The sequence below is a fragment of the Struthio camelus genome, chromosome 5 (genome assembly GCF_040807025.1).
Source record: "Struthio camelus isolate bStrCam1 chromosome 5, bStrCam1.hap1, whole genome shotgun sequence".
NCBI lineage: Eukaryota > Metazoa > Chordata > Aves > Struthioniformes > Struthionidae > Struthio > Struthio camelus.
Window position 1 is genome coordinate 76,964,642 of NC_090946.1, and position 27,850 is coordinate 76,992,491.

The window sequence follows — 27,850 nt, forward strand, 5'->3', positions numbered from 1 at the left end:
CAGCACATCTCGCAGGCTGAGCACTCTGGCTGAGATCCAGAAAGACACTTAAGCACATGTCTTATTTTAAGCATGTGAGTAGTCTCATTGATTTTTCACTCATGCCAGTAAGAATAGTCAATGTGCTTAAAGTTAAGCACATTGTTAAGTGCCTCCCTGGATCAAGGCCAGGCTATTCAGCCCCTTGCAAGTGTTAGTCTACAGAGTATTTACCATTATTTTAACTTTTCAAGACTTTTCTTTGACAATAAGTTTTAGGGTGCATAGAAATGCTTCATTCATCGAGTATTACACAAGGAATGGCTATTCTACAGCAACCTTCAGGGAACAAGAATTCCTCTCCTTCCCACAACATCTTCTAAAGCAGTAAGTGCAAATACACTGATAAAGAAAAGTAGTTTTGAAAAGCAAGCCAGCAGTCTATTTTGCAGTCTGGAAAGCAAAACTAGTCCCACAGTGAAAAGCAGACAGGCATATTAATTTTGGGTGAAAATTAACAAAGTCACTTGCCAATATCCCATTCCAATACCACGTCCCAAACAGCAACTTTGAAAAACTAATTGTTGACTGAAATGAATCATCACCAGAAGCACACATTCAATCCTGTTTTTTCCTTCTTCCTTTTTCATTCAGAGCTGAATACAACACTCAAGGAAAGACCTGATAGCGCTTCATCAAGGCTGTATTATCACATCAGAACACCTCAGAGTGATCAAAGGCACAAACACACGCTGCTGGTTTTTGCTGCTAAGAAGAAAATGCCATTCGCTTTGCTACAGACAAGACAACTGGATCAATTATCTGGTTGGCTTTATCCAAGTTCAGTATTGTACCCTGAATGACAGCCAGAAAAAAGTGTTTAACAACCTAAGAAAAGCTGTACTGAGTCAGACCAATGGTCCCCCTAGCCCAGTAATCTACCTCCAAGAGTCAAAAAGGGAGAGCATGGGAGCCTAACCACTTCCCTGTTACCAGCAAGGCCAATATGACAATTTGCTCCTATTTTACAAGCGTATTTACCTTTTTATTTCAGTACTTGTTTCTTCCTAGAATGTTTAAACTCAGCAAGGAAAGTATGTAGTTGAGAGTGTGATATATGAACAAAAAGCCAATTTAAAACTAGATTCTCTCCTCAAAACCTCAGGCTAACTCACAGCTGTATTACTCATGCTTCACAGAAATGCAGCTTCATTGATTTCACATTAGCAAGCCCACAACTGATGGTGACTCAAGCCTCATGGTGTCTAACTTACAGTTTAGAAACTGGTGGACTATCTCCATGGACTACCACTGAGACCTCTGCAAAGAGTAACCAAGAAGATAAATCTAGCCTGCTGACAAATGGATATTTTCTAAGTGGAGTCTTCTATTTGAAAGAAATACTCTCTCTCCCTTCTATATACAGGTATATTTTACATATGTTAAGGCTGAGATTATTTGATGATATTCTATCATCAAATCGCATCATTAAGAGTCAGAGCAGATGGCCATAAAGGCCACCGAATCACAGAATGGTTACACTGGAAGAGACTTCACGAGATCTGGCAGTCCAACCCCTCCCTCCCCCCCGCCCCAAAAGCAAGGTCAGCTAGAGCAGGTTGCTCAGGGCCACATCCACTCAGGTTTTGAATATCTTCAAAGATGTAGACCTCTCTGGGCAACCTGCTCCAGTATTCAACCACCCTCACAGTAAGAGAGCCTTTTCTTGTGTTTTAATGGTATTTCCTGTATTCAATTTGTCCTCACCGTCTGGGCACCACTGAGAAGAGTCTGGCTGCATCTTTTTTACTCCCTCTCCCAGGTATTTATTCCCACTGATAAGATCACCCCAGAGTCTTCTCTTCTCCAGGCAAAAGAGTCGCAGCTCCCTCAGGCTCTCCTCATGTGACAAATGCTCCAGCTCCTTAGTCCTCTTTGTGGCCCTTCTCTGGGCTTGCTCCAGTATGTCAGTGTCTCTCCCGTACTGGGGAGCCCAGCAAAGGACACAGCATTCCAGGTATGGCCTCACCAGGGCTGAGGAGAGGGGAAGGATCATGTCCCTCGACCTACTGTCAACACTCTTCCTCATGCTGCCCAGGATACCTTTGGCTTTCTTTGCCATGAAGGCACATTCCTGGCTCATGCTCAACTTTTCCACCAGGACCCCCAGGCCCTTCTCTGCAAAGCTGCTCTCCAGCTGGTCGGCCTCCAGCCTGTACTGGTGCCAGGGTTATTTCTGCCCAGGTGCAGGTCTTGGCATTTCCCTTTGCTGAACTTCACGAGGCTCCTCTCTGCCTATTTCTCCAGCCCGTGGCGGTCCCTCTGAACGGCGGCACAGCCACCTGGTGCATCAGCCACTTCCCAGTTTTGGATCGGCTGCGAACTTGCGGAGGGTGCACTCTGTCCCATCCTCCAGGTCTCTGATGAAGAAATGGAGCAGTACTGGCCCCAGTATCCACCTCTATGGTGGCTAGGTCCTGCCTTGCTTTTCAGGTACATTAACACTACTAGCTTGTATTTGTTTAATTAGTTCCCATTTTGAAATTAGAGTTGTTAAAGGACAGCAGTATTTTAATGTAAACAAGACTTAAGTCTGTTTCTAAACAAGTACTGGTTGGCTTACATCATTCTTACAGTGGATTTTCTTTAAGAAAAACTCCAAATATCATGACTTCATAGGGAAAGAAAGATTTTTTTGGAATTACTTTAACGTATAACTAACCCAAATGATGGACTTGATTATGAAATCATTTCTGTGGACAAAAGTACTCAAAAATTGCACTTTCTCTTGAAGGGACAAGACAACAAACAAGAAATGTGTAATCTAGAACTAGGACTGGAGCCAGTTTATGATGGAAAAAGATTGAATGCTCGCAGCGTAATTATAATGTTATAACACTTGCTGCCAGAATTACAAAAAATATTCATAAAATTATGCCCTAAATAGAACGTTGTTTAGCTAAACTGAAAGCACTTCCAAGAAATGTGAAATAACAAACTAACCACAGTTCTCAATCTAAACTATGCATACTAAGCAACTTATTTTAATAAAAGTACATTTAGTGGCAGAACAGACTAAAAAGTTTCTCAAGAAATTAATTTTAAAGATAATGAATGCCTGATGTCCTGAAGAGCGTCAGAGGAAACTTCATCACTGACTCGTGTAAACTAAACTCAAATTTAACCAAATGCAACTGTGATCGCTATCTGTTTTGTAAAGCAATAAAACCAGATGCAAGGATGAGTAAAACGTCAGAATAAACAAGCTGAAAGGAATTCTTTGCCACTGAGAGGTCTGAAACAGTTATATTGAGAGGGAGAAGTGAGAAGAACGAACAGTTTTGATAGTATGATCCCATTCAGCAAGAGGAGAGTCAAGTGCAGGAGAAATAAAAGGAAGCTAGTCTGATCTGTTTGTTATTGTTATTTATGTGTTATTAAATACCTTTTAAAGAAGGCACCCTCTAGTCTTAGGCAGTTTGGGGAACGGACTGTTCCTCCACACACCTCTGATTATACAGTGTCTAGTACAACGGACTTGCATGGAGCATGCCTAGAAATTTCGTAAAGCAAGCAACAGTAATAACACCCCCCCAACCACATAAAATACCAACACATCCAGATTTATCCATGTACTTTGGAAAAAGCCATAAGAGATAATGAGCATTTAGACTCCAGAAAGGCTGGCTATATATAGTCGAGCTGAGCTACAAAAGAAAAGGACATTGAAAGCAGATTCTACCTTCACTAGGAAAAGAACTTTATAAGATAGAGTTTCTTAAAGAAAAAAAAAAAGAAAAGAAAAAGAAAATGCTGATCATCCTTTCAGCCCTAATTAACGGCAACCATCCTCAGTCCTGACGAATTAAAAGGGCCTAGTCTGCCTGGATAAAAAAAAATGTCACATGTCTTCCTAGCCTATAAAAGCATTAACTCCTGCAACAGCTTTTATCTTTGTTCTGCTGCAACATGTGACCACCTGTGATACTCACCGGAGAGGGAATGCAGTCCGGCTACCTGATCGCACGACAGACTACTTTATGACATATCATACAGACATACACCATTTTAACAGGACTACAGACATGGCCACGTTGGACGCGCAGAGCCGTTGGATACAAAGGTGTACTTGCGTGAACATGCGTGTGCATGCCCTGCCCGTCTCCGGGATCTGTCACGCAGCACAGTCTCAGAGGGAGGTGGTAGAGCAGAGCAAAAAGCTGCCTACTTCAATCCCTTTATTGTCTTTATCACCTCTTGGCAATAACGTTTCTCATGAGTTGCAGTGGAAAACCCCACAAGCTAAGAACAAAAACTGGGGGAGGAAAGGGTGTCAGACAGGGTGGAGAAAACTGAGTGTTATTGTTCGAACAATAACCCCTACCATGACAGCACTTCTGGCCCGTTTTCCATTGACAGGAAATTTCTGTAAAAGAATCATGTGGTGCTGGAACGCAAAATTGCACAGCTTCATATATCAGACAGATTATAGACCTGACTAGGGATTAAAGAGCAAAATAAGCAGCTCAGTCCTCTCGCTTTCGCCTTCCAAATACTAAAAACTTAGAATGTGACAGAAAGCCGTTGACTTTGAGGGGGTGTAAATCACACCAATAGGATGAGAAGTCAAAGCAGCAGAACAAAAGCTAAAACAAGCAGCAAAATAAAAAGTCTAGGGCTTTGCTGCCTCACAGCCTCTCCTAAAAGCGAGCATCTTCCCCAAAACAGGCAGAAAATCCTAGAGGAGCACAGAAGGGGCAGCGGATTTCTGAGTTCTGGGAATCCCGCCACAAGGATGCAATTGATGTATTTGATCTCATTATTTTATCCCTGAAAGCTTAAATGCAGAAAAAAAACAAAAACAAAACAAACAAAAAAAACCCAGAAAGCACCTCCTAGAAAAGTACTAAGTCAGTAGTGTCCTTTGGGCATGTTTCCCTCCCCACCCCTGAAAGGTTGTCTGGCATTTGACATAATTGGGAGGAAGAATTTTCTCCCCTGGCTAAGTCTATTACCTTCATTGTATTTATATCATCTGTCAGAGCTGCTTCTGCTATCCCTTTAGTGTCTGACATAAGCTTCTGCACCTACTTGACAGATCAAACGGTTTTTAAAGAAATTACTGTACTTTAAAGGGGAGTTCCAAGGCTATTGCCTCCTTCTCTGTCTGACTCGAACTGATCTTTGATGACGTTAAGTCAAAAAGCTGCAAGACAAAATGTGACTGATTTTTATACCAGTATGGGATACACTCCCCTAGAATATTAAAATACAGTGCATCTTTACACTTAAGCTTTGCTTCAACTTTTCTGCACAATTTGTTGTTTCCTAAGACAAACTCCTTTAGTCTTAAATCGTTACCATAAACATCTGTAGAAAATCAAAACAAATAATTTGCCTGCCTTGTCCACTTGAACTGCTCAATTTCTCATATTATTGAGATATAAAAACTCCTAGCTAAAAGAAATGTCAGAAATGGCGAGGTTCGCTGCTTTAACATACAGCCAGAAACAGAGAGATGCATTTTTGTGCACACACATGCGCTGAACATTATAACCAAGCTTTTTCCTTTTTTTAAGACTCTGTAAAAATATTAGTGCTTTATGCAACACAGTACAATGCAATGCCATTAGATTACAGGTCATGCAACTCTTTGGCGTTATTAAACCAAGTGCCAGATCTCATCACGTTTTATGGTCACTATAACTCAAGTCCAGACTCGTTTCCCATTAGCCCCAATTTAATGTTTGTGTTCCTCGTACATCAACGTATAACCCCCCTAATTAAAGGCAGCAGAGCAGAAAAAGATAACATGTACAATGTGCTTAATGCATTTCTTCAGTTAAAATGTAAATGAACACATAGAAGCATGGAGGGTAGCGAAGGTGTTGAAACAAACTTTGCTATTGAAATGCATTTCCTTGTAATGGGCCGTTAAAAGCAACTGGATCAGTACTTCAGCTCTCCCAGATGGTAACCAGGAATTGGGAGCACTCGCTACGTGCATAACTGGGAAACAACGTCAGGGTCTCTGCAGACCTATATTTTGCAGTTTTTAATCTCAGAGTAGCACACAAAGAGCATATCACAGAAGAAAAATAGTTTTTTGGTTTCTCCTCCTTTTTTTTTTTTTTTAATTTGGGCCTGGAGCTATTCTTAAGTAAAAAGCTAGGTTCTACTCGCCAAAAACATTCTGGTGAGAAAAAGGTTTTGGTCAATTAAGACTTCGTTATTAACGCAATAAAGCTGATAATTTCTTGTGAGTTGGTCAAACTAGAGCAGTCCATCACGTCTGACCGTTGGCTAATGTGGTTTTAAGTGAAAAGAGCAGAGGACCATATTGATTTCCCTCATCAGTAGGACATGCACTCCAGTAAGTTCACTTTTAAGTAGCTACATAGAAGTATTGTATTATCCGCTACACAAGTGCTAAGGAGATTTTCAAAGACTTAAATGATAGTTTGGCGCACAAATCTACTACAGGCTAACGTGATGTTGGCACCCACTCCCCTTTGTGGCTGAGACTCTGTCCTGCTACAAAAGGTTCCATTAGAGCCACCAAAGAGCACAAAATACAACACATGCAGAGCTGATGGTTCTCAGGTCACCTCTGCGCTATTCAAAAACACACCGGAGCACATGCACATCCAGTAAATTTCTGTCTCAAATATAGTCCCCCACGCTTTACTACGAGTGCAGTTTTACAAAATTTCCCTATAACCCCTTAGAGGCATTAATATTGCAACCATGCAAATTCCTCACTTCTACAAGAAAAGACACATTCCATTGTTTCAAGAGGAGGGGAAAAAAAACCCCACCATTTAGTAAGTTTTTAACAGGAATGCTACGGGTCATCATCTTCCTGATTTAGCAAGCTTTTTACGTTGGAGTTGTCTTTTAATCTCACCACACTGCAAAAGCTTCCACTATATGCCTTGTCCATTTAGTGCACTGCTGCTGAATATATACCACGCTGACCTGTGGATCTGCTCAGCTAACACTGGACTCGCATTTCTTCCCCCTAAGACCTAAAAGATCTCTCAGTAACTCACCTCAGTGAAAAGGAAAGATCAAACAGGCAAGCGTTTTTTCCTTAAAGTACCACAGTCAGAATATTTTTTGGTGTAGCACCTATGAAAGTGTTTAAACCTGGTTTACACTGATAGATGTCAGAAAGTAATTGTAAATGGGGATTCATCGTCTGAAGAGGTATTTTCCCTGCAGGGATCTCATTTTATCCCAGCAATACTCAATAACTTTCATCTACAATTTGAAAGAAAACATAAAAACCACCGCTTATAAAATGTGCAGCTGTCAAAATCTGAGGAGGTTGGGAAAATAGATAAATTATTCAGACTAGCATGTAGCACCTACTCATGCTAACTTCTTCCAACTAGAGATAGGTTAACAGCAAAGGTCACGCAGCTAGGAGCAAAGAACATAGGTCATACCAGACACAACTCCGCATGAGGAATTAATACTGGAAAGGACTTAGGGATAATGGTGGACAACTGCCAACACGTGAGCTCCAGTTTTTTCTGCAGCTAAAGAGGTGGAGGCATACACGAAGTAATACTAAGCAGGGAGGTGGGAAAAAAATTGAGGATTTACACATGGACTGAAGTTAACTCCAAAGGTATTTTGGTTTGTATTTAACCGTCTTTGAGGATTTGAGTCTGTTTTAACAAAAGGCAGAGAGGAGTCTGTGATGGGATCAGCTCTGATGTATCTCTGGGTGGTCAGTCTACTCCCATGCCTATGATGCTTCTGCTGCTCTGCAAGCATCTTTCCAAACAGCTTTCTGCCCTGTGTGTTACGTGATACACTCCTTTATATTAACACCCTGTTTCCAACACCTTTCCCTCTCTAGTGTTATTATCCTAAACTGCTATGATTTTTGGTGTTACTGTTGTAACGTTTAGAGGCCTAGAGTTTATTAAAACTGGTGAGACAGACTCTTCATTCAATCGGTTGCTCTGGAAAATACTACTTTGTCTATTCAGCGTTCAACCTGTTTTTCTGTAGTACATTCTCTGTGCATTAGCTTCTCTCTTCTGGGGCAAAAATCGTATCTTAGTCTGTAGTTGTTAGAACAGTCAATGCATTGATGGCCTACAGAAACACCTAATAACGCAACAGCAATAACAGCAATGAGTTATTACTTTGTAAATGTAAAATGATACACACATAACACACATCTATGCATGTCTCAATAAAACCATTCCAGAAGGAATTACAGTTTTTCTGGGTTTGGGGTTTGTCTTACAAAGGAACCAGTAAGATTGAGAAGAGGACAAAAGCAACTTCATTAAAGGTCTCCCTTCAACACACTTTTGCTGGATGACAAATTCTCTCTCTCTCTCTCACTAGCACCTAGGTGCACATAAGGGAATCTCATAGGACTTTTAGGCCATGATCTGATTGGATATATATGCACAAACAAATTGCTTTTCCCTGCTTTCCAGGAATGATGTCCTCACTGAGCACGATTTTGCAGCATGCACGGAGCATGCCCCCAAGGGAACTCCTCTCCTCCATGCCTTAAGTCCTGCCCTCTCTTGGAGGCACCAGCGGTAGGTACCACTACAGTTTTCTCAGCACTTTTTCAGGAAGTAGAAGGTTTGGAGGAGTTCTCACTGCCCCCTCACCTCCCCTCACGTGGCAGCTATTCTTTTGGGGGGCATCCAATCCTTTCACCAGAGGAAAAGCAACATTTATAAAACATCTCATTAGCAGAAAATGTAATGAATTAGCTTGCATGTGGGTTGGAGGAAAGAAGAGGAAGGAAGAACAGAGGAGCACATGTCCTTATTTAGATGCCATTTTCCTATTACTTCAAACAATTTTGCTAAATTTAGCAAGCCTTCTGAACCCTTTTGGTTTAGTTTTGATTTTTTTAAACACTAAAAGTATTTTAAAGTCTCTCCTTTATTTGTATTTCTCACTTCACATATTGTTTTTGCTTTCTTAAGGAAACTGGCAGCTGAAATGCTGTTCTAAAAACAAGTCACAAACATTGAGTGGTGTTGCCATTTCAAACACCAGACTCAGCTGAAACTGCTGTGTGGCAAGACTATGCTGTTTCAGCTGCTGGAGCCTTCAGAAAGGGCAAAAAATGCTGAATAAAAACAAAATATAAATCTTGAATCAACAAAATTCTGGGCTTTGTTGCAAATCACCATCCTTCAACAAAGCCCAAAACACAGGACGCACTTATTCTTTGAAAACATCAGTAGCCTATATTACCATTTTCACTCAGCCGTTCCAGCTTATGTGGTCCCCTCTACCGTAACAAGCAAGTAACTTCATGATGCCTAATGCTGATATTTCAAAACAGATATTCCCATTTTGCAAATAACGAATGAAAGCACCAATGGAAAAATCAAAGACCAGATAGATCCACAAGCTGCTTAGATGCTTAGCTACCGTAGATTTCAGCAAAGTTTTGACCTTAGCAGCTTTCCCAAGCTCTCACAAAGAAAGCAACATAGTGGTGAAACCACTCCTGGTTGGCGAGTGACGAGACCTCTCCTGAGGTCTAGACTATAGTCTCTGCTGTAATTACTTGTAATTTCTCTTCTATAGGGCTGCTGGGCACATTCTGACATTTGCATTAAACCACATTACTCCATCAGCACTCCCACTGAAACAAGAAGTGCACATGGGCACGAGGAAGGTGTGCAGTGGACCCATATATTAGCACTGAAATCTCCACATATTTGCTATCCCAGTTCATAAAGCATTTTTTTAAGGAGATAAATATAGCACTAAAAGAAATGACATTGATTTTCTTTCTAGGACCAGATTCTGATCTTAAACTGTCAGGGCAGGCAGCCTGTAAAACCTGCTACCATAGTACATATGGGCAGTTGATCGTAGCAGATAGCTCAAGAAGGTTTTCCAGCAGTGTTTCTGTTGTGAAATACAGGGAAGTCAACTAGCAGCCAACAGCTCCCGGTAAAGCTCAATACTTAATCACTTGGCCAACCTATTATTGCCTGATGAACAGCCTGCAGCATTAACACACTGCTTCAGTACTGAAACTTTATCTTACGGCTAGCCACAATCCTTTGCTCCACTTGTGAACAGTCCCTGAACCATGCTGTGCACACTTCTCAGTCGCATGGAAGTGCCTATGAGCACACACAGTTCATCCACTGTCACAATGCAAAGGAAAGCAGTACCCATACGCACGTTGCCCAAGCGCAGAAATATTGTAGGCACTTCTATAGTTCCCAGGAGAAGGCAGAGAAGGAGCCAGGATCATGAACTGGCAGCCTGGGAGCACCATCTGAAAGAACTCATGAAAACTGTGAAGGAGGCAGTTGCACTGGATCATCACCACCATCCTCTCCAAGGTCAGTACCAGCTTGTTAAGACACTACTCATTGCTCAAATGCTTACAGAGTTCGACAAAACCAGTTTTATAGCTTCTTCTGCCAAATCTGCTCGGAAAAGCATGCTCTAAGGGCTGGATAAATTGAGCTAAAAAGTCGATGGATCACTTCTGGGTAAGAGAGAACAAGAGAGCAGTTTCACAAAAACAGTAACTTCATCGAGTGCTTTTGAGCAAAAGCCAAGAGATCAAGGGGAAGGACCCCGTGGCCTAGACTTCTCTAGGCAGAGAAATAATACTTAATCATGGCTTACTCTTCAAAGTAACTTCTTCTAATTTACTCACATCTTCTCAAGAATACTTGCTGAGTTGTTTCTGTTCTGGTGAGAAAAGAGGAGGATGCACCTACTTCATGGAACAAGAAAAAAAAAAGCAAGATTTGCTTTTCATATTTCAGATTGTTAGCAAACTCTGCATCTGTGGGACTCTTCATTTCAAAAGTAACTGTGCACTGAAGAGAAACTGGAATAGCAGAGTTTTTATGCTTCCAAGTTTCACGATGGCCTCAGAGTCCAGCTCTCCTTTTCTCTCTCATTTCTGGAATACTTTCTGACAATTAACAGAATCACTGACCACAGAGCAAAAAGGTCTGCCCAATCCATCAGTGCCGAAATATGAAAACAGGAGGAGGAGAGAGAGAGAACCTTCTAATGACAGGAAGGGGAGAAGAGGTGTAGATTTTTTTGGCTTTACTCGTGAGCATTTCCTCATGAATTCTGGAAGAGAGTCAAGAAATAAAGACAGCAGTCACGACTCACCTTCTGAATCTTTTTAAAAGGGAGCTAAACAAAAGAAGTGGTAGCAAATAAAGGAAATGCACAAGTAACCTTTTCTGTGCAAGGCAGATGCTATCCCAGCACACAGAGCTGGCGCAAAACCAATGTATAGAGATTCTTTGAAAAATTCTCAGTATTAAAAACAAGAGTATGCTGATAAAAGCATTTTTCCAAAGTTGATGGAAAAAAGAGTGGGTTGATGTTCCTGTAAACAGAGGGGCCAAAAAGATTCCCAAGTTTGGGGGAAGGAAGGAAGAGTGAAGAGATGGAGAAACTACTTGTTATCTTGAATCTCAGTAAATGCCAATGGGCTCCAGAGAAGAGAGACCACCACCTGCACTGGAGCCAAGAGCCATTTCTGTCCTTCCAGAAAGGCTCACTTGCCATTTTGAAATGAGCAGGCAGATGTGCCTGGACTCAAACCTAGCAGACAATGCCAGTAATACTCAAGACTTGGGACATCCTCTTTTTACAAGTGTTTGCCCTCTCACCCTGTTCTCCCCATCATCGATACATTCATTGCTACCATCCATCATCTCTCCTCACTACAAGCGTTTCTCAGACCCCTACCAAGGAGGAAGACCCTGGTACTCCGAGCAAGTCATTTCTTTGCTGGAGTCTTTCTCGAGCTCATCTTAGCGCAGCTCCTGCGGCCCAGTCCAGCCCAGCCACTGTCCTGCCCTCGCTGGGGAGCCCATGCTCCCCCAGGCAGAGAGAGACTAGGCTTGCCCGCAAAGCTGGTACAGGATTCGGGAGGTGAGGAATAAGCAATCACCCTCTGCCAGATATGACAGCTTGCAGCCAACGGCCCTGCTCACCTTCCATGTGGCTCATCCCAAGGGGTCATAATAAATATTAGACTTCCCATGTGGTTGCCAAAGAGAAGACACCCTCATTTGGGCGGGGGGGGGGGGGGAGGAGGGGCGCACTAAGGTGAAAAGACGGAGAAGGAAAAACTGAAGAACAGAGCAGGTTTTCCAAGACCTTCTCAAACACCCCCCAGATACGTTTCCTACCTCCACAAGGAAACCTGCCCCAGAACAAGAAACACCAAAGTTTGTCAGCGGTCACCTGCAAGGACAGAAGAGAAGGAAAGAAAAGAGACTATTTCATTTCTAACAGAAGGTAGTTTTCATGCTTTCTGGTTACACAGAGGAACAGCAGATTGCCAGAGCGAACAACAACCACCTGACATTGGTAAGATTTAAGAGCACAGAAAATGTGACCACCTTTAACACAGAGCAGTATCGTTAGGTAGAGGAGAAACTCTCTCCCCCTCAAGGTAGCGACTGAGTGGATCCCTAAGCAGAAATCCACTCCCTGCAGCAAATCTGGATTGATGGGTCATAAAAAAAATGCGTCTAAAATAAACTCTTATTTGTTGTGTATATTTTTAACATATAGAAAAACAAAACCACTTCCAGTACAAAAGTAACCCAAGCATGTAGCAAGTGTATTACATCAACTTAATAAATCTAATCTGCTAATATTTTCAACACTCTACTTAGTTATAGCACACTTTTGAGTTCCTGTAACGCTATTTTTAAATAAATCCTTTCACTGAAGAAAACAGCAATACATCAAAACTATTTTTTAAACTAACGAGCTTCCTCTTTGCAAAGCAGTTACTTTACATACTGAAAAGGCTTCCATAGCACCCTGTGCTTCCAAATGACAAATACCAGTAATAGCTGGACTGAAAACAAACTAATCCCTACCCCCAAATCAGCAGCGTCGGCCTGAAGAAATAAGACATATTTTCAGGCAGAACTGAACAACTTATTCGTCCTTAAAGAAAAAAGTACGTATGCACACCTGCTGTGGTATCAATCTGAGCCGGAAACCATTTCACTGCTGCATCATAAGTAGAAGAAAAGTGCTTATTAAAACATTAATCACAGTCCATTATATTCTGATTCCATGCCAGAAGTTCCCATTACATCACTGCAAATATCTATTAACCAAAACCTGATTCTGACAAGTTACAGAAGTGTAGTGTTTAGGATTTAGTAATGTAAAAGTCAGTTTTAAAAGAACAGTTACACAATTGATTTTGCAGTGGCAAGCAAGCATAATTAATTGTTTTTGTGACATTTATTACTGCAATGGGGTTGATTTAACTGGTGTTTCTACTGTAAAATTATTCAAAAATTATTTCAAACTTCATCTACTTTTATTAAACACATTTATTTTGAAGCTATTTAATACCCGGGGCTGGCTAAACAATTTTAAAATGTGCTGGATACACTAGTACATGTAAAAACTGTATTGTCTTGTGTAAATATGGGTCTTGTTTAGAACCACGTCTCACAGGAAATTATGCCAAATGAAAACCATCTCCCCTTCTCCACTCCCACTGGAAAGGATTTATGTTTTTACATTTAATACCAGTTAAGCAAAGAAACAAAAATATGGTGGCGTTACCTCCAAGCCCGAGCAATAGTTCATCTGTGAAGCCGGACTATGTTCAAACCGCTATTTCGTTATTAGAAACATGGCCTAACTTGAATGCCTCAATTTTGAAGAAAGGCAAACAACTCAATTCTTTTTGAAAGCCTGAGACTGCATTATTTGTTCTCCTAGAACAGTTTTTCGGTTATTACTATCAAGGGTTTAAAAACAAAATCATGAAAATCAGTTCCTAAATGTGTGTGTACCGTCTCCAGCCGACCAATGTAGTTGTGGGTGCTGTTCCCAATCCGGTGTGAGCAGCCCCACACAGAAATCAAAGCCGTAGACCATAAGCTGAGGCACGCACACACACACACATATATTATAGCCCTAATCCTGGGATAAAACCAAAAAAAACAAAACCAAAAAAAAATTTTAAAAACAGGGAGCCTATTTTCAGAAGTGCTGAACACATAATTATTTTTGAAGCCATACAGTCAGTGCCACCAATCCTCACAAGATCGCTGTGTGCTCAGCAAGCAATCGTGGGTGCTGCTCAAAGCTCCGGGTGCGTAAACGCACAAGTTTACTAGCTTCCTTGCAGGGCTGGTTGGGGGAGGCAAATCACTGCACGGACCGCACCATGAGCCAGCTCTGGCATCACCGGTGAGCTTGATCTGCAACACACGACATCCGAGCGGACGCCAGGCAACAGGGTAACGTCTCATTCATTTGATAGCGAGGCTGATTCGAAATGAAAGCAGTGGATGCTTGCACAGGACTAGTCATTAGAGCACCCACTGATTAACCACATCCTGTAGATACTGGCATTTAAGAGACCCTGATTTAAAAGCACCTCATGCCATTAGTTTCCATGATGAATAAAAAGGTGTCTGGAACACACAAAGCTAAGAACAGCTGTGTGTGGTTTTTTTTTTTTTAGGCTTAGGTTCCTCTCTTCCTCCCCTACCCCTGAACACAGATGAACCTCTAAACACAAAATACACCCAAACTAATAACCTCTTTGCCAGTCCTTGGATATCTTCCAGTTCCAAAGATCCAAAAGAGCTTCAGTTTAAGACTCTCCTTTCTTTTTAAGTGATGCCATAAGCATCAGAACTAATGAAGCCTGGCTTCCCATGACTTGGTCTCATGGTTGCTTGCAAGCTTCAACTGAAGCTTTTCTCCTGTAGTTAGGACATTTACGAGGTGTCTCACTCCCATACAGCTTCTCTGGTGTCTAATAAGCTTACTATGCAAGTTGAGGCACTTTTAGCATCCCTCTCCATATCCAACCTCTGCTTTCCATGCAGCAGCTAGGATCCTACTTACCTCTGAAACCTCCACTGCTCCACTAAATGTGACCGAAATCAATGAATAGACGCAAAAACTGCTGGAATGAAGGGAGATACAAACTGTCCCTCCTTTCTTGTGGGTATGTAAGACTCGGGTCTTCCTTGTCGTCTTTTTTTTTTTTTTTTTTTTAAGGGAAACAGAGGAAATAAAAACATGAACATGTGACTAGATACCACAAACTCAGGTCTCCAAGTTCCAGCTTTCCAAAATGTTTCTCCAGTGTGATCTAGTATGGCGAACTGCAGGGTCATTTTTAAACAGGAAAATAGAGATGAGCAGCCCAACCCTTAAAAATCTTATCGTATATCTTATCAGGTGTGAGATCAGTTATATACAGAGGATCAAATTTACAAATGAAGTTACTGACTTTGGCAAGTGGTATCGTCCTCTGGGAGGAGGTCCCTCACTCCTGCCACTTTGCAGTCCTCAGACAGACTTTAAACATTGTTGAATTGTGATCACTGTGAGAAATATTACCCACCAAGAATAAGCTGGAACAAAGCTATCTTAAGTTTAAAGTCTTAAAAAAAAAAAAAAAAAAAAAGTCACAAGCAACAGCTTGAAAAGCTGCATAAAGCTTCACGCAAGACTCTCCCTTGGATTCTTTCTGCCATTTCAGAAAACTCGTGATCCATCTTTCGATCCACTTGATACATGAACAAAATATTTTCATTTGGAAGGCTGCTTTATGACTGTGTCTATCAGTATCCGAGTCAAGAAGATGCAACATTTTGACATTATTTTCCTCTTGAGGGGTCTATTTGGCTGGCTGTCCCATCCAATCTAACCACTTTCATTATATATAACTCCTCCTTCTTGGAACAACAGTACTGAAGGGTCTAAGAGGCCCCTCTCTCTCTCTCTCTCTCTTTTTTTTAAGGCTTCCTTCTTGCATTTTTACTACTTCATAGATTTTTTCACATGCCTTACAGGGCAAGTTCAAAACAGGATAATCTTTATTTTTGTAGTTTAACTACATCTGAGGCTAACTAATTAAAAAGATTAATGTATCCAAACAGGCCCTTCAGAAAACCATGCTAGTGTCCTGACTTACTTGGAACTGGTTTGCCGAAACTGCTCCAAAGCAATTCCGGATCCTGACATGCCCCCGCCATTCCTTGCATTAGAGCAAGGAGCAAGAGTGATTTGCAGATGTCAGTCCAGAGGAGGAGATCTTCCTCTCAGCAGCAGTCCCCAGTGAGCTACTGAGCTCTGCCTTCCCATGTTCTCCATGGCCATCATCACACAGACTTTGGTCTTTATCACTAGGTGTTCCTCCCTCTGTAGTCTAACCCTGGGCTTAGAGTATTTTGTGGCTCTGCTCCTGAAAGGACTACAAAAGCTGAGGACACTGAGGCCCTCCTGCTGCTGGAGGAAGGATCACTCTTTACCTGCACAGACCATGACATTTTTCTACCATCTTGTGGAAACTCTACAGTTCTCAACTCAATGATACACCTGACTGAGGAATCAGAGGAAGACTCAAAAAGGGCAATACAGTGGACTGGAGGAGAAGCAAGAAAGAAAAAGCAAAGAAAGGAAGAAAATTTTGAGCACACCCTCAAAAAATACCACATACATTTGGAAAAGCAATGGGAGATCTAAAACTGACTCCTACAAAAGTGTATTTGTCTAAGTCAATGCAGGACAAAAAGAGTAAAATCTGTGAACATACAAAGTCACTGGAGAATACATCAGAAGAGATGTAACTGTAGCCGAAGACAGGAAGGATGAAAACAGGGGAGGATTATCAATAACTGATAAGAACTACCACAGATCACAGACCATCAGATATTTTTAAGTGGCAATTCGGTGCGACACAAGAGCACAGAAAATCGGGCATTTGGCCCACACCGTTGCAGGATGCCTCCCACTGCCCTGTAATGCCTCAGCAGACAGCTTCACCTGCCGCTGCTTCAGCTGCCTGCTCAGCAGTACTGCTTCTGCACCTGCAAAGACAGGACAGGGTTTGCCTCCCACCAATTTCAGTAATAAAGCCAATATTATCATCTTCATTTTTTGAGCTTAAAATATTTACTAGTTAATCCTGTAGTGCAGTTTACCAGACACCTCTCCGTCCCTTAAGCCGAGACTTTGATTTTTTTCAAATTTATAATATGATATATATTTTAATAAACGCAATGATTTAGTATTCTGCAGGCCTATACTACAAAAAGACTATTCTGGAATAAATGGTATAATTACATTTCCTACAGCGACCTTGTACTCTCTCGAGTATTTATTCTAGACTAAACAGCCTTACTCAGCTGCCCTGTGTCTGATTGTCGATGAAAGAAGCTTGTTTGACAACTGCTTCGAGCAGAAACATATTTTTTCCATGATTGCATGAAAAAGTAAAAAACATTACCAGACTAGTATTCCAAGCGCAGAGACTCATGTTAGATCGATGAGTTAATTTTGAAGCCAAACGCCAACAAAAACAATTACTATGGACATTCTGCTGTCATGGCCAGCTTTTGAGGTTAATTTAGTGGTGCATATACTACTACAGCCAACTTTAAATATAAGAAACTACACGGTACACGCAGGCTTCCTTCTTTGTTTCTTTATATATTTTCCATATTCTCCGCTTTTATAACCCTCCCGAGACCTTTTACAGTTACCGAACCCACACTATACCCACAGGTGGGCGGGCAGGAAGTAAAGCTCTCCGTTTCATAAGCAGTCCACTTTTAATATATTCAATTGCTAATGACCTTGACAGAAGAGCTCCATGCAAAACACCATATACTACAGGGTGTCGTTTGAAATGCTCATAGACTTTTTTTTTTTTTTTTTTGCCAGAAAGTTGATTTCTTAAACAGTAAGATTTCAGGCTTACTAGAGGCTATGCTCCTTTCCTCGGTTTCCATTCAGATGGAAAAAAATCAGCGCTAATCCACCTCCTCTATATTAAATTTTCATCCTTCCAAAACCTTATGACAGAACTTGCAGGATTTGTGTAGTAGGCTAAAGCAATATAAGCCAATTTCTGCGTCAACTCAAATTAACATAGTTGACTAACCGTTCTATTTCCCCGTTCTTTATTCTTTTCAAAAAGACAGCCCAATCTGCCGTATTCACTGTTCAATTATATGTATCCACACTGTATTTCTGTTGTCATTCACTGCTCTCCATTCAATTATTCATGGAGACTTGAATAAGAAATATTTTAAAAGGCTGTATGCAAATGGAGTTACATCCTTAAAGCAATAATCACTTCTTACCGGCCAATTGTCATTGATTAGGTGCCTGATTCAAAGCTCCTTGAAGCCGACAGAAATCTTTCTCCTGACTTCCAAGACCTGAGGATCAGGCCCTACAACAGGGGACACTGGGAAATGCAGACCATATGCCCTGGTAGCCACCAGGGCCCCTGCAAGAACAACTGCAGCCCTGGAAGTGCCCTCCAAAGTGAGCCAAGCTTTCCTTGCTCTTCCTCAACCTTTTCATTCTGACTACTGAGCTTACTGAGAAACTATATTCGATTCAAAGGAGCAGAATGAATTCAGTGTTCCAAATCAATGGGCCAAAGCAGATCAAGTAAGCCCTTCATTTGCAGCTTTTCTCCTTTTCTAAGGTTCAAGAAATAGCTTAATGCCCTAATCAGAAAGAGAGCAGATGTAAAGAAAAAAAAAAAAAAAAAACACCTGCTACAACTTTTCAAGCCTAGTGGTCCTGTCATACGTTCAAATAAAAATACAAATTAAATTTAAAAAAAAATAATCAAATTTCAATCATTTTACTGCCTTGAATTTAATGCAGAAACTCATGGTGTTTTATCAAAAACTAATCTGGCCAAAGACCAGATCAACTGTGGCTTAAGAATAGTTTGGAGAGCATCCTTACTATCGCCTTATTAAAAAAAAAAAAAAAAAATCATTGTGACTGACAGCAAAGAAGTTATACTAGTCATTTCTAGATTAAGTGCCAGAACTCTACATGTGTTTCCAATTACACTACAACACTGTACAACAAAGAAATATGCAGAAATTTTCCACTTGAAATGAAGGTTAAAAATTAAATGCTAACAAAGCTACAGCAGATCTGAAATCCAGCCTCCTCATCTTAATTCAAAATTTAAAATGACTGAGCTGTCCCATACTATAAAAAAAGAACGAATCAATCCAGTTGTTCATTATAAACTAAAACATGTTCATTTTACATACAGAATTCCCACGGAATTCTGACTTTGCTTCAATATTTACCCATAGCTCTTAATACAACATCTTGCTTAGATTTCACTTTTAAATTAACAATGAAGATATATTACCTATTTTCATTATAGTTCACCACTGAACTTTATTTTTGCACCATAGTTAAAAACCTAAACGACTTGAGTACTCCTCCTAACATTGTGGTTATTCTTGAAAGCAAACTGATAGATCAAAGTCACATTTTCCCTCAACAAAAATCACAGGTTTTTGGAGCAACGGTCAAACTCAATTTTTTTTATATTTACATATATGTATTCAGATGCATCTCTCCAGGGTTAGGTAGGCAAACACAGTTTTACTTTAGGCATCCTGGGTCTGACTTGTTCACAATGTCTGCCCAAGAGTTCTCTGTTAAGGCAAAGCATTTAACTTGAGCGCAAACTAAAATTTTAAGACACTCCTGTAAATTAAGGGCCCTTTACATTGTGAGAACGGTGAGAAGGGGCCCTGGTGCTGTGTTAGAATAGGATCCACTCCGGATTACGAGAAACTGCTTCCAAACTTGGAGACGTGACGTTCAGACCTCTGTGCCCAAAATTTTAATCACATAAGCAAATTTTCAATTTACAGTACCTTAGAGAAGTAGCTTGTGTATGGCTCCTCCACAGCTGTAAATACTTGGTGTGAGAATGCAATGTCGCGGCTCCTGCTCGCCTTACATACTCTCACAAATAATCCCAAGAATGTCTTTACATTTTTCAGGACCTCAAACAAATGTCATTTCGATCCTCAGGGTTTTTTTGTTTTTGTTCTTTTTTAACCAAAATTACATAACAAACAAAAGTCAACAAAATTAGTCACACGATAAAGGAAACTAATTTCCATCCTCAACCTGTTTTGCTTTTTCACTACTTAGCATGACAGTTTGTTATATTTTGCATTTCTTTTGATTTGCCATATCAAAATCCTATATTTTCCAGACCTCTGACCACACAGACAAACCCAATGCACTCAGCTCAAACATCATCCCAAAATAAAAGAAGAAAAAAATGGTAGGCTTTTTTTTTTTTTTTTGGTCCCTCTCACAAAACCCAGAACTAAAAGAGCAGCAGCCAGTGCCTGAGCATCCAGGTGCTCTCACTTGTTCTCTCGCACACACTCCTCTCCCCGAAAGCCAAGGTAGGTCAGATAGCCTTGCAATGACCTCAGCAGATCAACAGATTTGGGCTGAATTGAATGAAGATGACATTCCCTCTTCAAACACCCGGCTTTAGTCAAACACCACCAACCTAACAGCTCCTGCACAGCAGTACCAGCCGGGCCTTCAGTAAGACAGGGCTCGCTAAATTCAGCTGCCACCAGCAGATTGCCTTCAACTCCACCCAGAAACCAGTGATTCCCCAATGCACATCACTGAACACTTTGGTAATTTAGAGTAACCACAAAGTCACGCAGATATGTGACCATTAGTCACCACATGCGGAAAAGCAGCTCTAGAGCCTCCCTCCAGGATGAGTAAGTTAGTGACCCAAGATTCAAGGTCTGTGAGATGTTTTTGTACATCTCTTCTTCTACTCTTCTTCCTTTCATGTCATTCGACGGGTGCAGAAAAACATGAGCTAGCTTAACACGTTAAACACAAAACGAGAAGCACACGTGGCCTTTGCCACCTATGTCAAATCCTCACCGACCTGGATGGAGTGCAGTCACATTCATAAGACCATCAGCAACGGAGACTTCCTTGCAGCAACCCAGCAGATGTGTAGTCAAGGGAAGCTCTATCAGCAGCTAGCACTGAAAAAGCTTCACTTTCCTGCCAGAAGGCTAAGTACTCTATGAGTCAGTGTAATATATATTGTCCTCAGAAAGCCATGTAATTCAAGATTATTGCCTATATTGCAATACTTTAGAAAAATCTTCTTACATTTAAAGGGGGGAGGGGAAAGGGGGACAAAACCCTAAACATACTACCAATCATTTGTGTTGAGAAATTATTTCTTCATTATTCTCAGACTTCCAACACAATAGCAGAAATACATCATACGGACATCAATGCTTTTCTGCAGCGCACAGAAAAAGAAGAAGATTTGCAGCCCCATAAGAAACTGAAAACAAATTTCTAAAGACAGTTTGAACATAATTTCCTATTTTGCAAAATATGCAGAATCCATACAGAACAGCAGTGGGAGGATATGGAATCAAGTTTATGGGACTGCACGCAATGTTTCTTGTAAAGCCTAATGAGCAAATAATAGGAGGCAATTTAAAAAGCAATTTTCTTTTAATTAAAAAAGATCCCTAACAAATGTTCTAAGTGATCCCTTAAGGATTCCCCCTTTTTCTTGCTCTTTGCTAAAAGCTTTGTCAACTGCTGCTTTCATTACAGCAGTTTACCAAGGAGAAAAAGAAAAAAAACCCACACCACACTTATGCTGAAGCCTAAAGTGAGTCTTGCAGAAGGTAAGAGGTTAAGATCTGAATATTCAAAAACTCCATTCTGTTGAGTGTTTTGAAGATAATAAACAATATCTTTAAAAAAAAAAAAAAAAGAGCCAATAAATTATGCTACCAGAAGAGAATTCAGGTTGGCAGCATCTTTGCAATAACTCTGGCTCCAGAAGCTTGGATGATAACAGCCTGCACATATGAGGGAACTATTTAGCAGCAATAAATACACACTTCAAAAAGCAGAACACTAACAAGAGCATGAAATTTTGCTATACCTGATGACTAACTGTAACACTGATAACCTGAGCAAAAGCTCACTAATTTTCAAGGACTGAGGAAAACTCTTATAGAAAAATGAGGGATATGGGGAAAAAGAGGGAGAGCTGAAAAATTTAAATCATTTCAGATTAACCTGTCTTCGTATGAATACCACTAAACATCTTTAGCAGGAGCAGATAATATTGTATCCAGCTCTTCTGCCTCATTCAGGCAGCTGTATACAGCTGCCTGGAAAAAAAAAAGAAAAAAAAAAAAAAACAGGGACCAAAGCACATTAGTTAAGCATTCATCATCAACAGGAAATGCGCATGAGTTCATATAAATACAGAAACACAAATATATAAACGAATAGTCTTGCACAGCTTAAGGTATTTCAGACACCCAATGGAATAGGGTTAGAGTTGTGCCGGTTGGGAGCGCACGCCACAGATATATTTGCTTTGGAATCGCAAACAGCCTCAGGACCAAGATGAACTCTTCTGGTGGGCACGGCGCAGCCCTTCCTACCACGGCCAGCCAGCACCCCTGCTGCTCTTTCATCATCTCCACAGCCAAGCAGAACAACTCTGGTTAGCATCCTCAGAGGGGAAAAAAATTGCACATATGTAAAAGTGTTTGCAAGGAGAAAGGTGTTGTTTGCAAACCCTCCTGCTCGCACTGAAACCACACTAGTTAAAGGAGTTTCTTTTGCCAAGTATTGGGTTGCCTTCGAACCAATGTCCCAGGTACGGTAGATGAGATGGATATGGACAAGACAGAGTTCCCAACTGACCTGGATGCCAGCACTCACCTGGTGGGGAAACACGTGCACAGACGAATCCTCTGCGCACAAGCAATTTTTCTTCCCCCCCCAAGCATTTTCGTTTGTGAGAAGGTTATGGGCAGAGAGGGCCTCAAAGCTCCCCTCGCGCTGGAGATCCCTGCAGCTGTGCTCCACGTACAGGGTGAAGGCTGAACCTGGCTCTGCCCAGGTTTAAACAGCTAATTAGTATTTGTCTCCTGGAAGTTGATATCAGATAATGAAAATTACAGCCATCATAATGACACAAAAACAATAAAAATGGAGACAACCTCAACTCTAGATAGCTTTGAATTTTCTGAAGCAACGTTACACTGCTTATCTGCTTAAAAACTGTTTATTCACCTCTCCATCATTTTCTGGATGAGATGCAACTCCTCCTCTGCTGCTGCACTAGATGGGATTCCTCTTGGGATTTCAGTAGTCCCCAACTCTGTACATTAAAATGTCTCACTTTTGTCCAGGACTTTGCAGCGTCAGTTTTCCAACGGGCACAAAAGTAATCACCTTTTCTAAAAAAAATTTTTTTTTTTAAACTCATTCTTGCCTTGCCACCCTGCACGTTCATTCTCCCACATAGCTTTCCAGCCCCTGTAAGTGCTTGTGACCTTAAAAATTAAAGCATGACCAGTCCAGTGACACCCCTTATCCAAGCGGCCGCAAATGTTTACAGATGGCGTTGCAGCCACTAACCCTTCTCTGGAGAGCAGGGATGTCCCTTTGGGACTTCGCAACCTCCACTACCCCAGCACAGCAGGCTCCTAAATGCCCTTCCAAGCACGGCTGCGCACCACGACACAGCCAAGCTGCCGGACCAGCCCTGCGTTATACTTTTTGACAAAGTTAAGCCCTGGTCTTCATTTCTCACAAACGCAGTTTGACTGTAGACAGCAGTCGGCAAGTAAACCTATCCTTTTCCATGGCAAAAGGCCCAACTTTAATATTTTTACTGGCTTACAGCTGGGTAAATTAAGCCCCAGATTTTTATTTATTTATTTTCTAATACCGTGCAACTGAAAATGAACAGCTACTTCACTACGATTGCCAAGGACAACCTTAAAAAACACTAATGCGATCCAGTGCAGCTCTCAATAGATCTATAAAGGCTGGAGGACCAAAAATTTTAGCTTATCCACCCAAACAAAACGTTGGTTGGGCAGGAAGTCTAGTATTTCGGTAAGATTCTTAAAAAACAAAACAAAACAAAACAAACACCACCCTATGCGCTGGCAAAGTGAAGATGGTAACGCTCCCAGATAAAATGCCATGAAATGGGAATTACAACTTGCTGTTACTTACCCCAGCCTTCCCAGCATTTCCAGCTCTGGAACTTGTGGTCCATATGTCTCTACTTGCAGAGGCTGATACTCATACAAAGCTTCCTCTAGTTTTTGAATGGGAGCTAAGGAAATATGCTGACCCTGTTTAAAAAAAAACAGAAAAAGTTTCTACACAGTGGGTCAAGGTTTTGATTTGACTCTTTTAAACAGGTTGCAAGAAAAAGTTTACACTCTTAAGTTGAACTGGACTGAGACCACACCATTAAAGAACATGTCTGCTATATCAACTGTTCCTTCATTATTTTATTTTTTTTTTTACTGGAATTTACAGTTTGGAAGTAATATTCCATCAGCTATAACCCTTTAGACAGGGTAGGAAGGAAAGGAGAAAGAGTTTTATTGAAGGAAGGCTTACCGTCAGAGTATAGCTGCTTCTAGTGTCACTAGTAAAGTTGTCATTAGGTAGAAGTTTCGTTTATCAGAAGTAATATCAAACAAATGTCTCTGAGCAAGCCTATTAAATTCTGTAATCAACGATTTCCTGAAAGCCCTAATTAGAAAGGGAAGCCGCTTCCATTTCTCTCTGCAGGCTTCGCAAGCTGCCATATATAATGGCTCTCAAGATAGACTTTTACAGTGCAATACAATTAATTCATTCAGCAAATTCCCATTTGTTTCATAACTAAAAATATAGAAACACACCAACATCAAATTTTAATTCCAGATGGTACTTTTGCAAGCCCTTCAGACCACTGAGAAACAGCCAGACTTCCCCCCCTCCCGTCCCTAGGTCCCTATCACTCCAAGCTCTCGCAAAACAGGAGACTTGTGGCTGGGAAGGAGGGGGCAGGCAGATCTGAGATAGAGCCAAAGTTAACAGATGTTGCTGCGTGACATTCTACACTGATTTGTTGATCTTTCACACAGTTTCAATTTTCTACTGTATTCTATGGTGCTCACAAAAATTAGCAGCAGCAGCAAAAAGACACAGAGCGCTCTATGATCTTCTCCAACACACCCTGGCTTCCCCGAAAGAAATCTGGCTTCACATCTGCAAAATGCAGGAATTTAGGAAAGTGGTAGTATTGTTTTTGTAGACATTTTGTCTGCAACAGGAGATCGGAAGCTTTCCATGGTGTAATGCAGCGTATAAGCTTGGCTCCCACCGGTGATCACTTGCTGAGCTCGACTTCCCAGGGGCTGCTCATGTGAGGAACTAGCCCCTCAAACGGGAACTAAAGGCTCATAATGCCAGGCAGTTGGGTTAAAATTAACTAAAGAAAAAAAAAATCAGTAGGGCCAGGAAGCTGCTAATTAAATTTGTGCAGTCCAGGACAATGACCCTCCTGAACTAGTAGCACGGATATTTTGCTTAGAGTTGCAGAAAGTGGATAAGAAAACTGGAGACTCAAGACCTTGAGAAGTGCTATCACAGATCAAGACAAGTAGCTCCAAGAAGGACTGGTTTCTACAGAAGTAAAAGCAGCTCAAGTTTTCTGTTTAGAAATGCCTGGTGTATGTGATGAGAACAGATAGGTCTGGCCTTTTCTGCGCTACTCGGGAGCTCGGAGGGGCTGCTGCTAACACTGTTAAGGTGACAGTGTCTTGCAGGCAAATGTGCAGAAGAAAGCTCTCAAGTTGGCCAAGAGTCACTAACTTTCATCGTTACAGCATACCGTTATTTCTGTGTCACAAACTATTGCTGCAAAGTTAAAACCATGCAACTGCACATACAAAAAAAGTAGGAAAAGAAAGGTTAAGTACACAGCTTTAATGCTGCCTCATGACATTGTAAGGTACAAATGCAGGGTCTTTTCATATCGTTAGAAGTTGTCAATTTACAACCTCTACAAGCGCACAAAACCATTATACTTTATAACTGCACTGATGTGGGCACGTAACACCCATTGTAAAATATCAATGTTTGAACAAGGCTTTTAAAGTTTTAACAATCTTTGCTTCTCTAACCAAACCGAACGGAGAAATATATCATCTTTTTACATGTGTACACCCTCATCTGGCGAGTGAAGAGTCCCAGTCTTTCCAAATCCAGAGCAATTCTGTTCCAGCCATAGAAAAGAAAATTCAGTTTCAGGCAAAGATCAAACCCACGATAAATATTTTGGGAAATTACTTGTGTGTGGAAAAAGGGAGCAGCTCAGATTGCAGGAGCCACATCTCCGGAGGGCATCATTACAACAGCTGCTCACTGTTAGCGGAGTTGTCATTGGTGCATTCCTCACACTTTTTTAAATGAGCGCTACTTATGCCCAGATTGACCAAGAGACACGGGAAGGCCCCAACAGACAGACTGAGGTCACAACAAACCTCTTTCTCCTCTACCATTTATGTTGCTACACTTGCCCATTTCCGTCTGGGGACTGCTGGAAGGATAGGATGAAAATGTGTCGTCAGTTGTCTTCGCCACGTGGGATTCCCAAGATGCCAGGAAAGGATCGCTATGGTCATTTAGTCTCAGAATGGGCAACCACAAGGGAGTTTTGTATGAACTTTGGGAAGGCTGACTGGTCAGCCGGCCGACTGTACAGACAGCGTTGACGTACGCATTCCAGCAAAGGAACGCCAAGCCAGGACCTTAACCAGGTGCTCAAACACACGCATTGCTCTGATCCAGAGAACAGAAGCAGAACACAGAAAGAGGTATAGAAACCGGCCGTCCTTGAGCTAGTCTAACTTCACGTCCTACACAAGCCAGGACGTTGCAGGTTCCTGTAAGAAGCCCAAGGACTGGTAGCTGAGCTGAAGCACCTCCTCTGGTCCATCCAAACTAGATCTAAAGCCTTCAGACCACAAAGGTCCAGGCACACCCCCTGAGTAAGTTGTTCCAATGGTTAACTCTCCTTACCATTAACTACTGGCAGCTCATTTCTCGTTGATCAAGCTCAGTTTCAAAGGTCTGGCTCCCTCCTATGTCTCTCTCAGTTATATACTGGGCCAAGGTGCAAGTGTTAAGAACTAGTATATACTTCTGCACAGCAAAATAATTACATTAGTTTATGCTGGGCCAGTAGATCTGTACCTCAAGGACTGTGCAGCTGTGTGACACAGCTCACTTCTTAAAATCACAACTTCAGCTGACGGGCTTTGGTAACATAGATTAGATTCCACTTAGCAAGGAAAAAACAAAAACAACAAAAAACCCCACAATTGGTTGCTATTCCTGCCCTATAGCTGTTTGGCCTTGCCTATAACAGGATTATAGCCTGTTTGGTTTAAGAAAGGGTTAGATGGAAACATAAGAGTTTCATTTCAACACACGCTCTCAGTTGAACGGCCCTGCAACCACATCAGCTCAGTAGGTGTTTTAAGTAGGAACAGCCTATATCTAACTCTGCAGACTCCCTGCAACGCAAGTACAGCAACTGGGCCAGGCCAGCTCCCGAGCTAGCTGGCTTCCAACTTGCTCAGATATGTCTGGATTACACTGAGGTCACAACACTGAAGAGTGCATAGACCTGTGCAAAAAAGTAGAGATGGAAACCAGTAAAAGTTTGGGATGAGCGTCACCTTTTCCCCTGTCACTGATGTTGGGAAAAGGTGCATTTACAACAATTCTTGTTGAAGTTAAAAGGCTCAGTTTGACCAATACTATCTCAGTGAAAAGCCATTTGATCAGCAGTATCTCACTTTTGTGTCTCTGTCCTGAGCAGTCCCTAGCCAGCTCATAAAAGATTGGTATAAAAGGAAGCTGTTGTGCAACCTCAGAGACATCACAAAAGACAATAACTATTACTTAGGACTTACACAGCACTTTTATAGATATAAAAAACATTTCACATCTATGAGGTAAGATTTTTAAATTTCCTGTATTCCACCTAGACAGCCAGCCTTACCTTTATGCAGCTTTAGGAGGGGTTTATTAGCATGCCAAAACCAAAATGCAGGCAGCGGGGTGCAAGCTTCTGCTTCTGCATTGCTTTCTCCTGACAAACCCAAGATCTGACGTTGTGGTCATGGGTAAGTATTTC

At 41.4% G+C, this 27,850-nt stretch overlaps 1 protein-coding gene across 1 annotated transcript in view; it reads right to left on the minus strand.

Annotated features, from left to right (window-relative positions):
- Positions 1–27,850, minus strand: part of MNAT1 (MNAT1 component of CDK activating kinase) — a 128,673-nt gene that overhangs the window by 16,703 nt on the left and 84,120 nt on the right. The window contains exon 7 of the mRNA XM_068947374.1: positions 23,881–24,002. Coding sequence (XP_068803475.1) covers positions 23,881–24,002 — 122 coding nt within the window. The remainder of the gene's footprint in view (positions 1–23,880; positions 24,003–27,850) is intronic.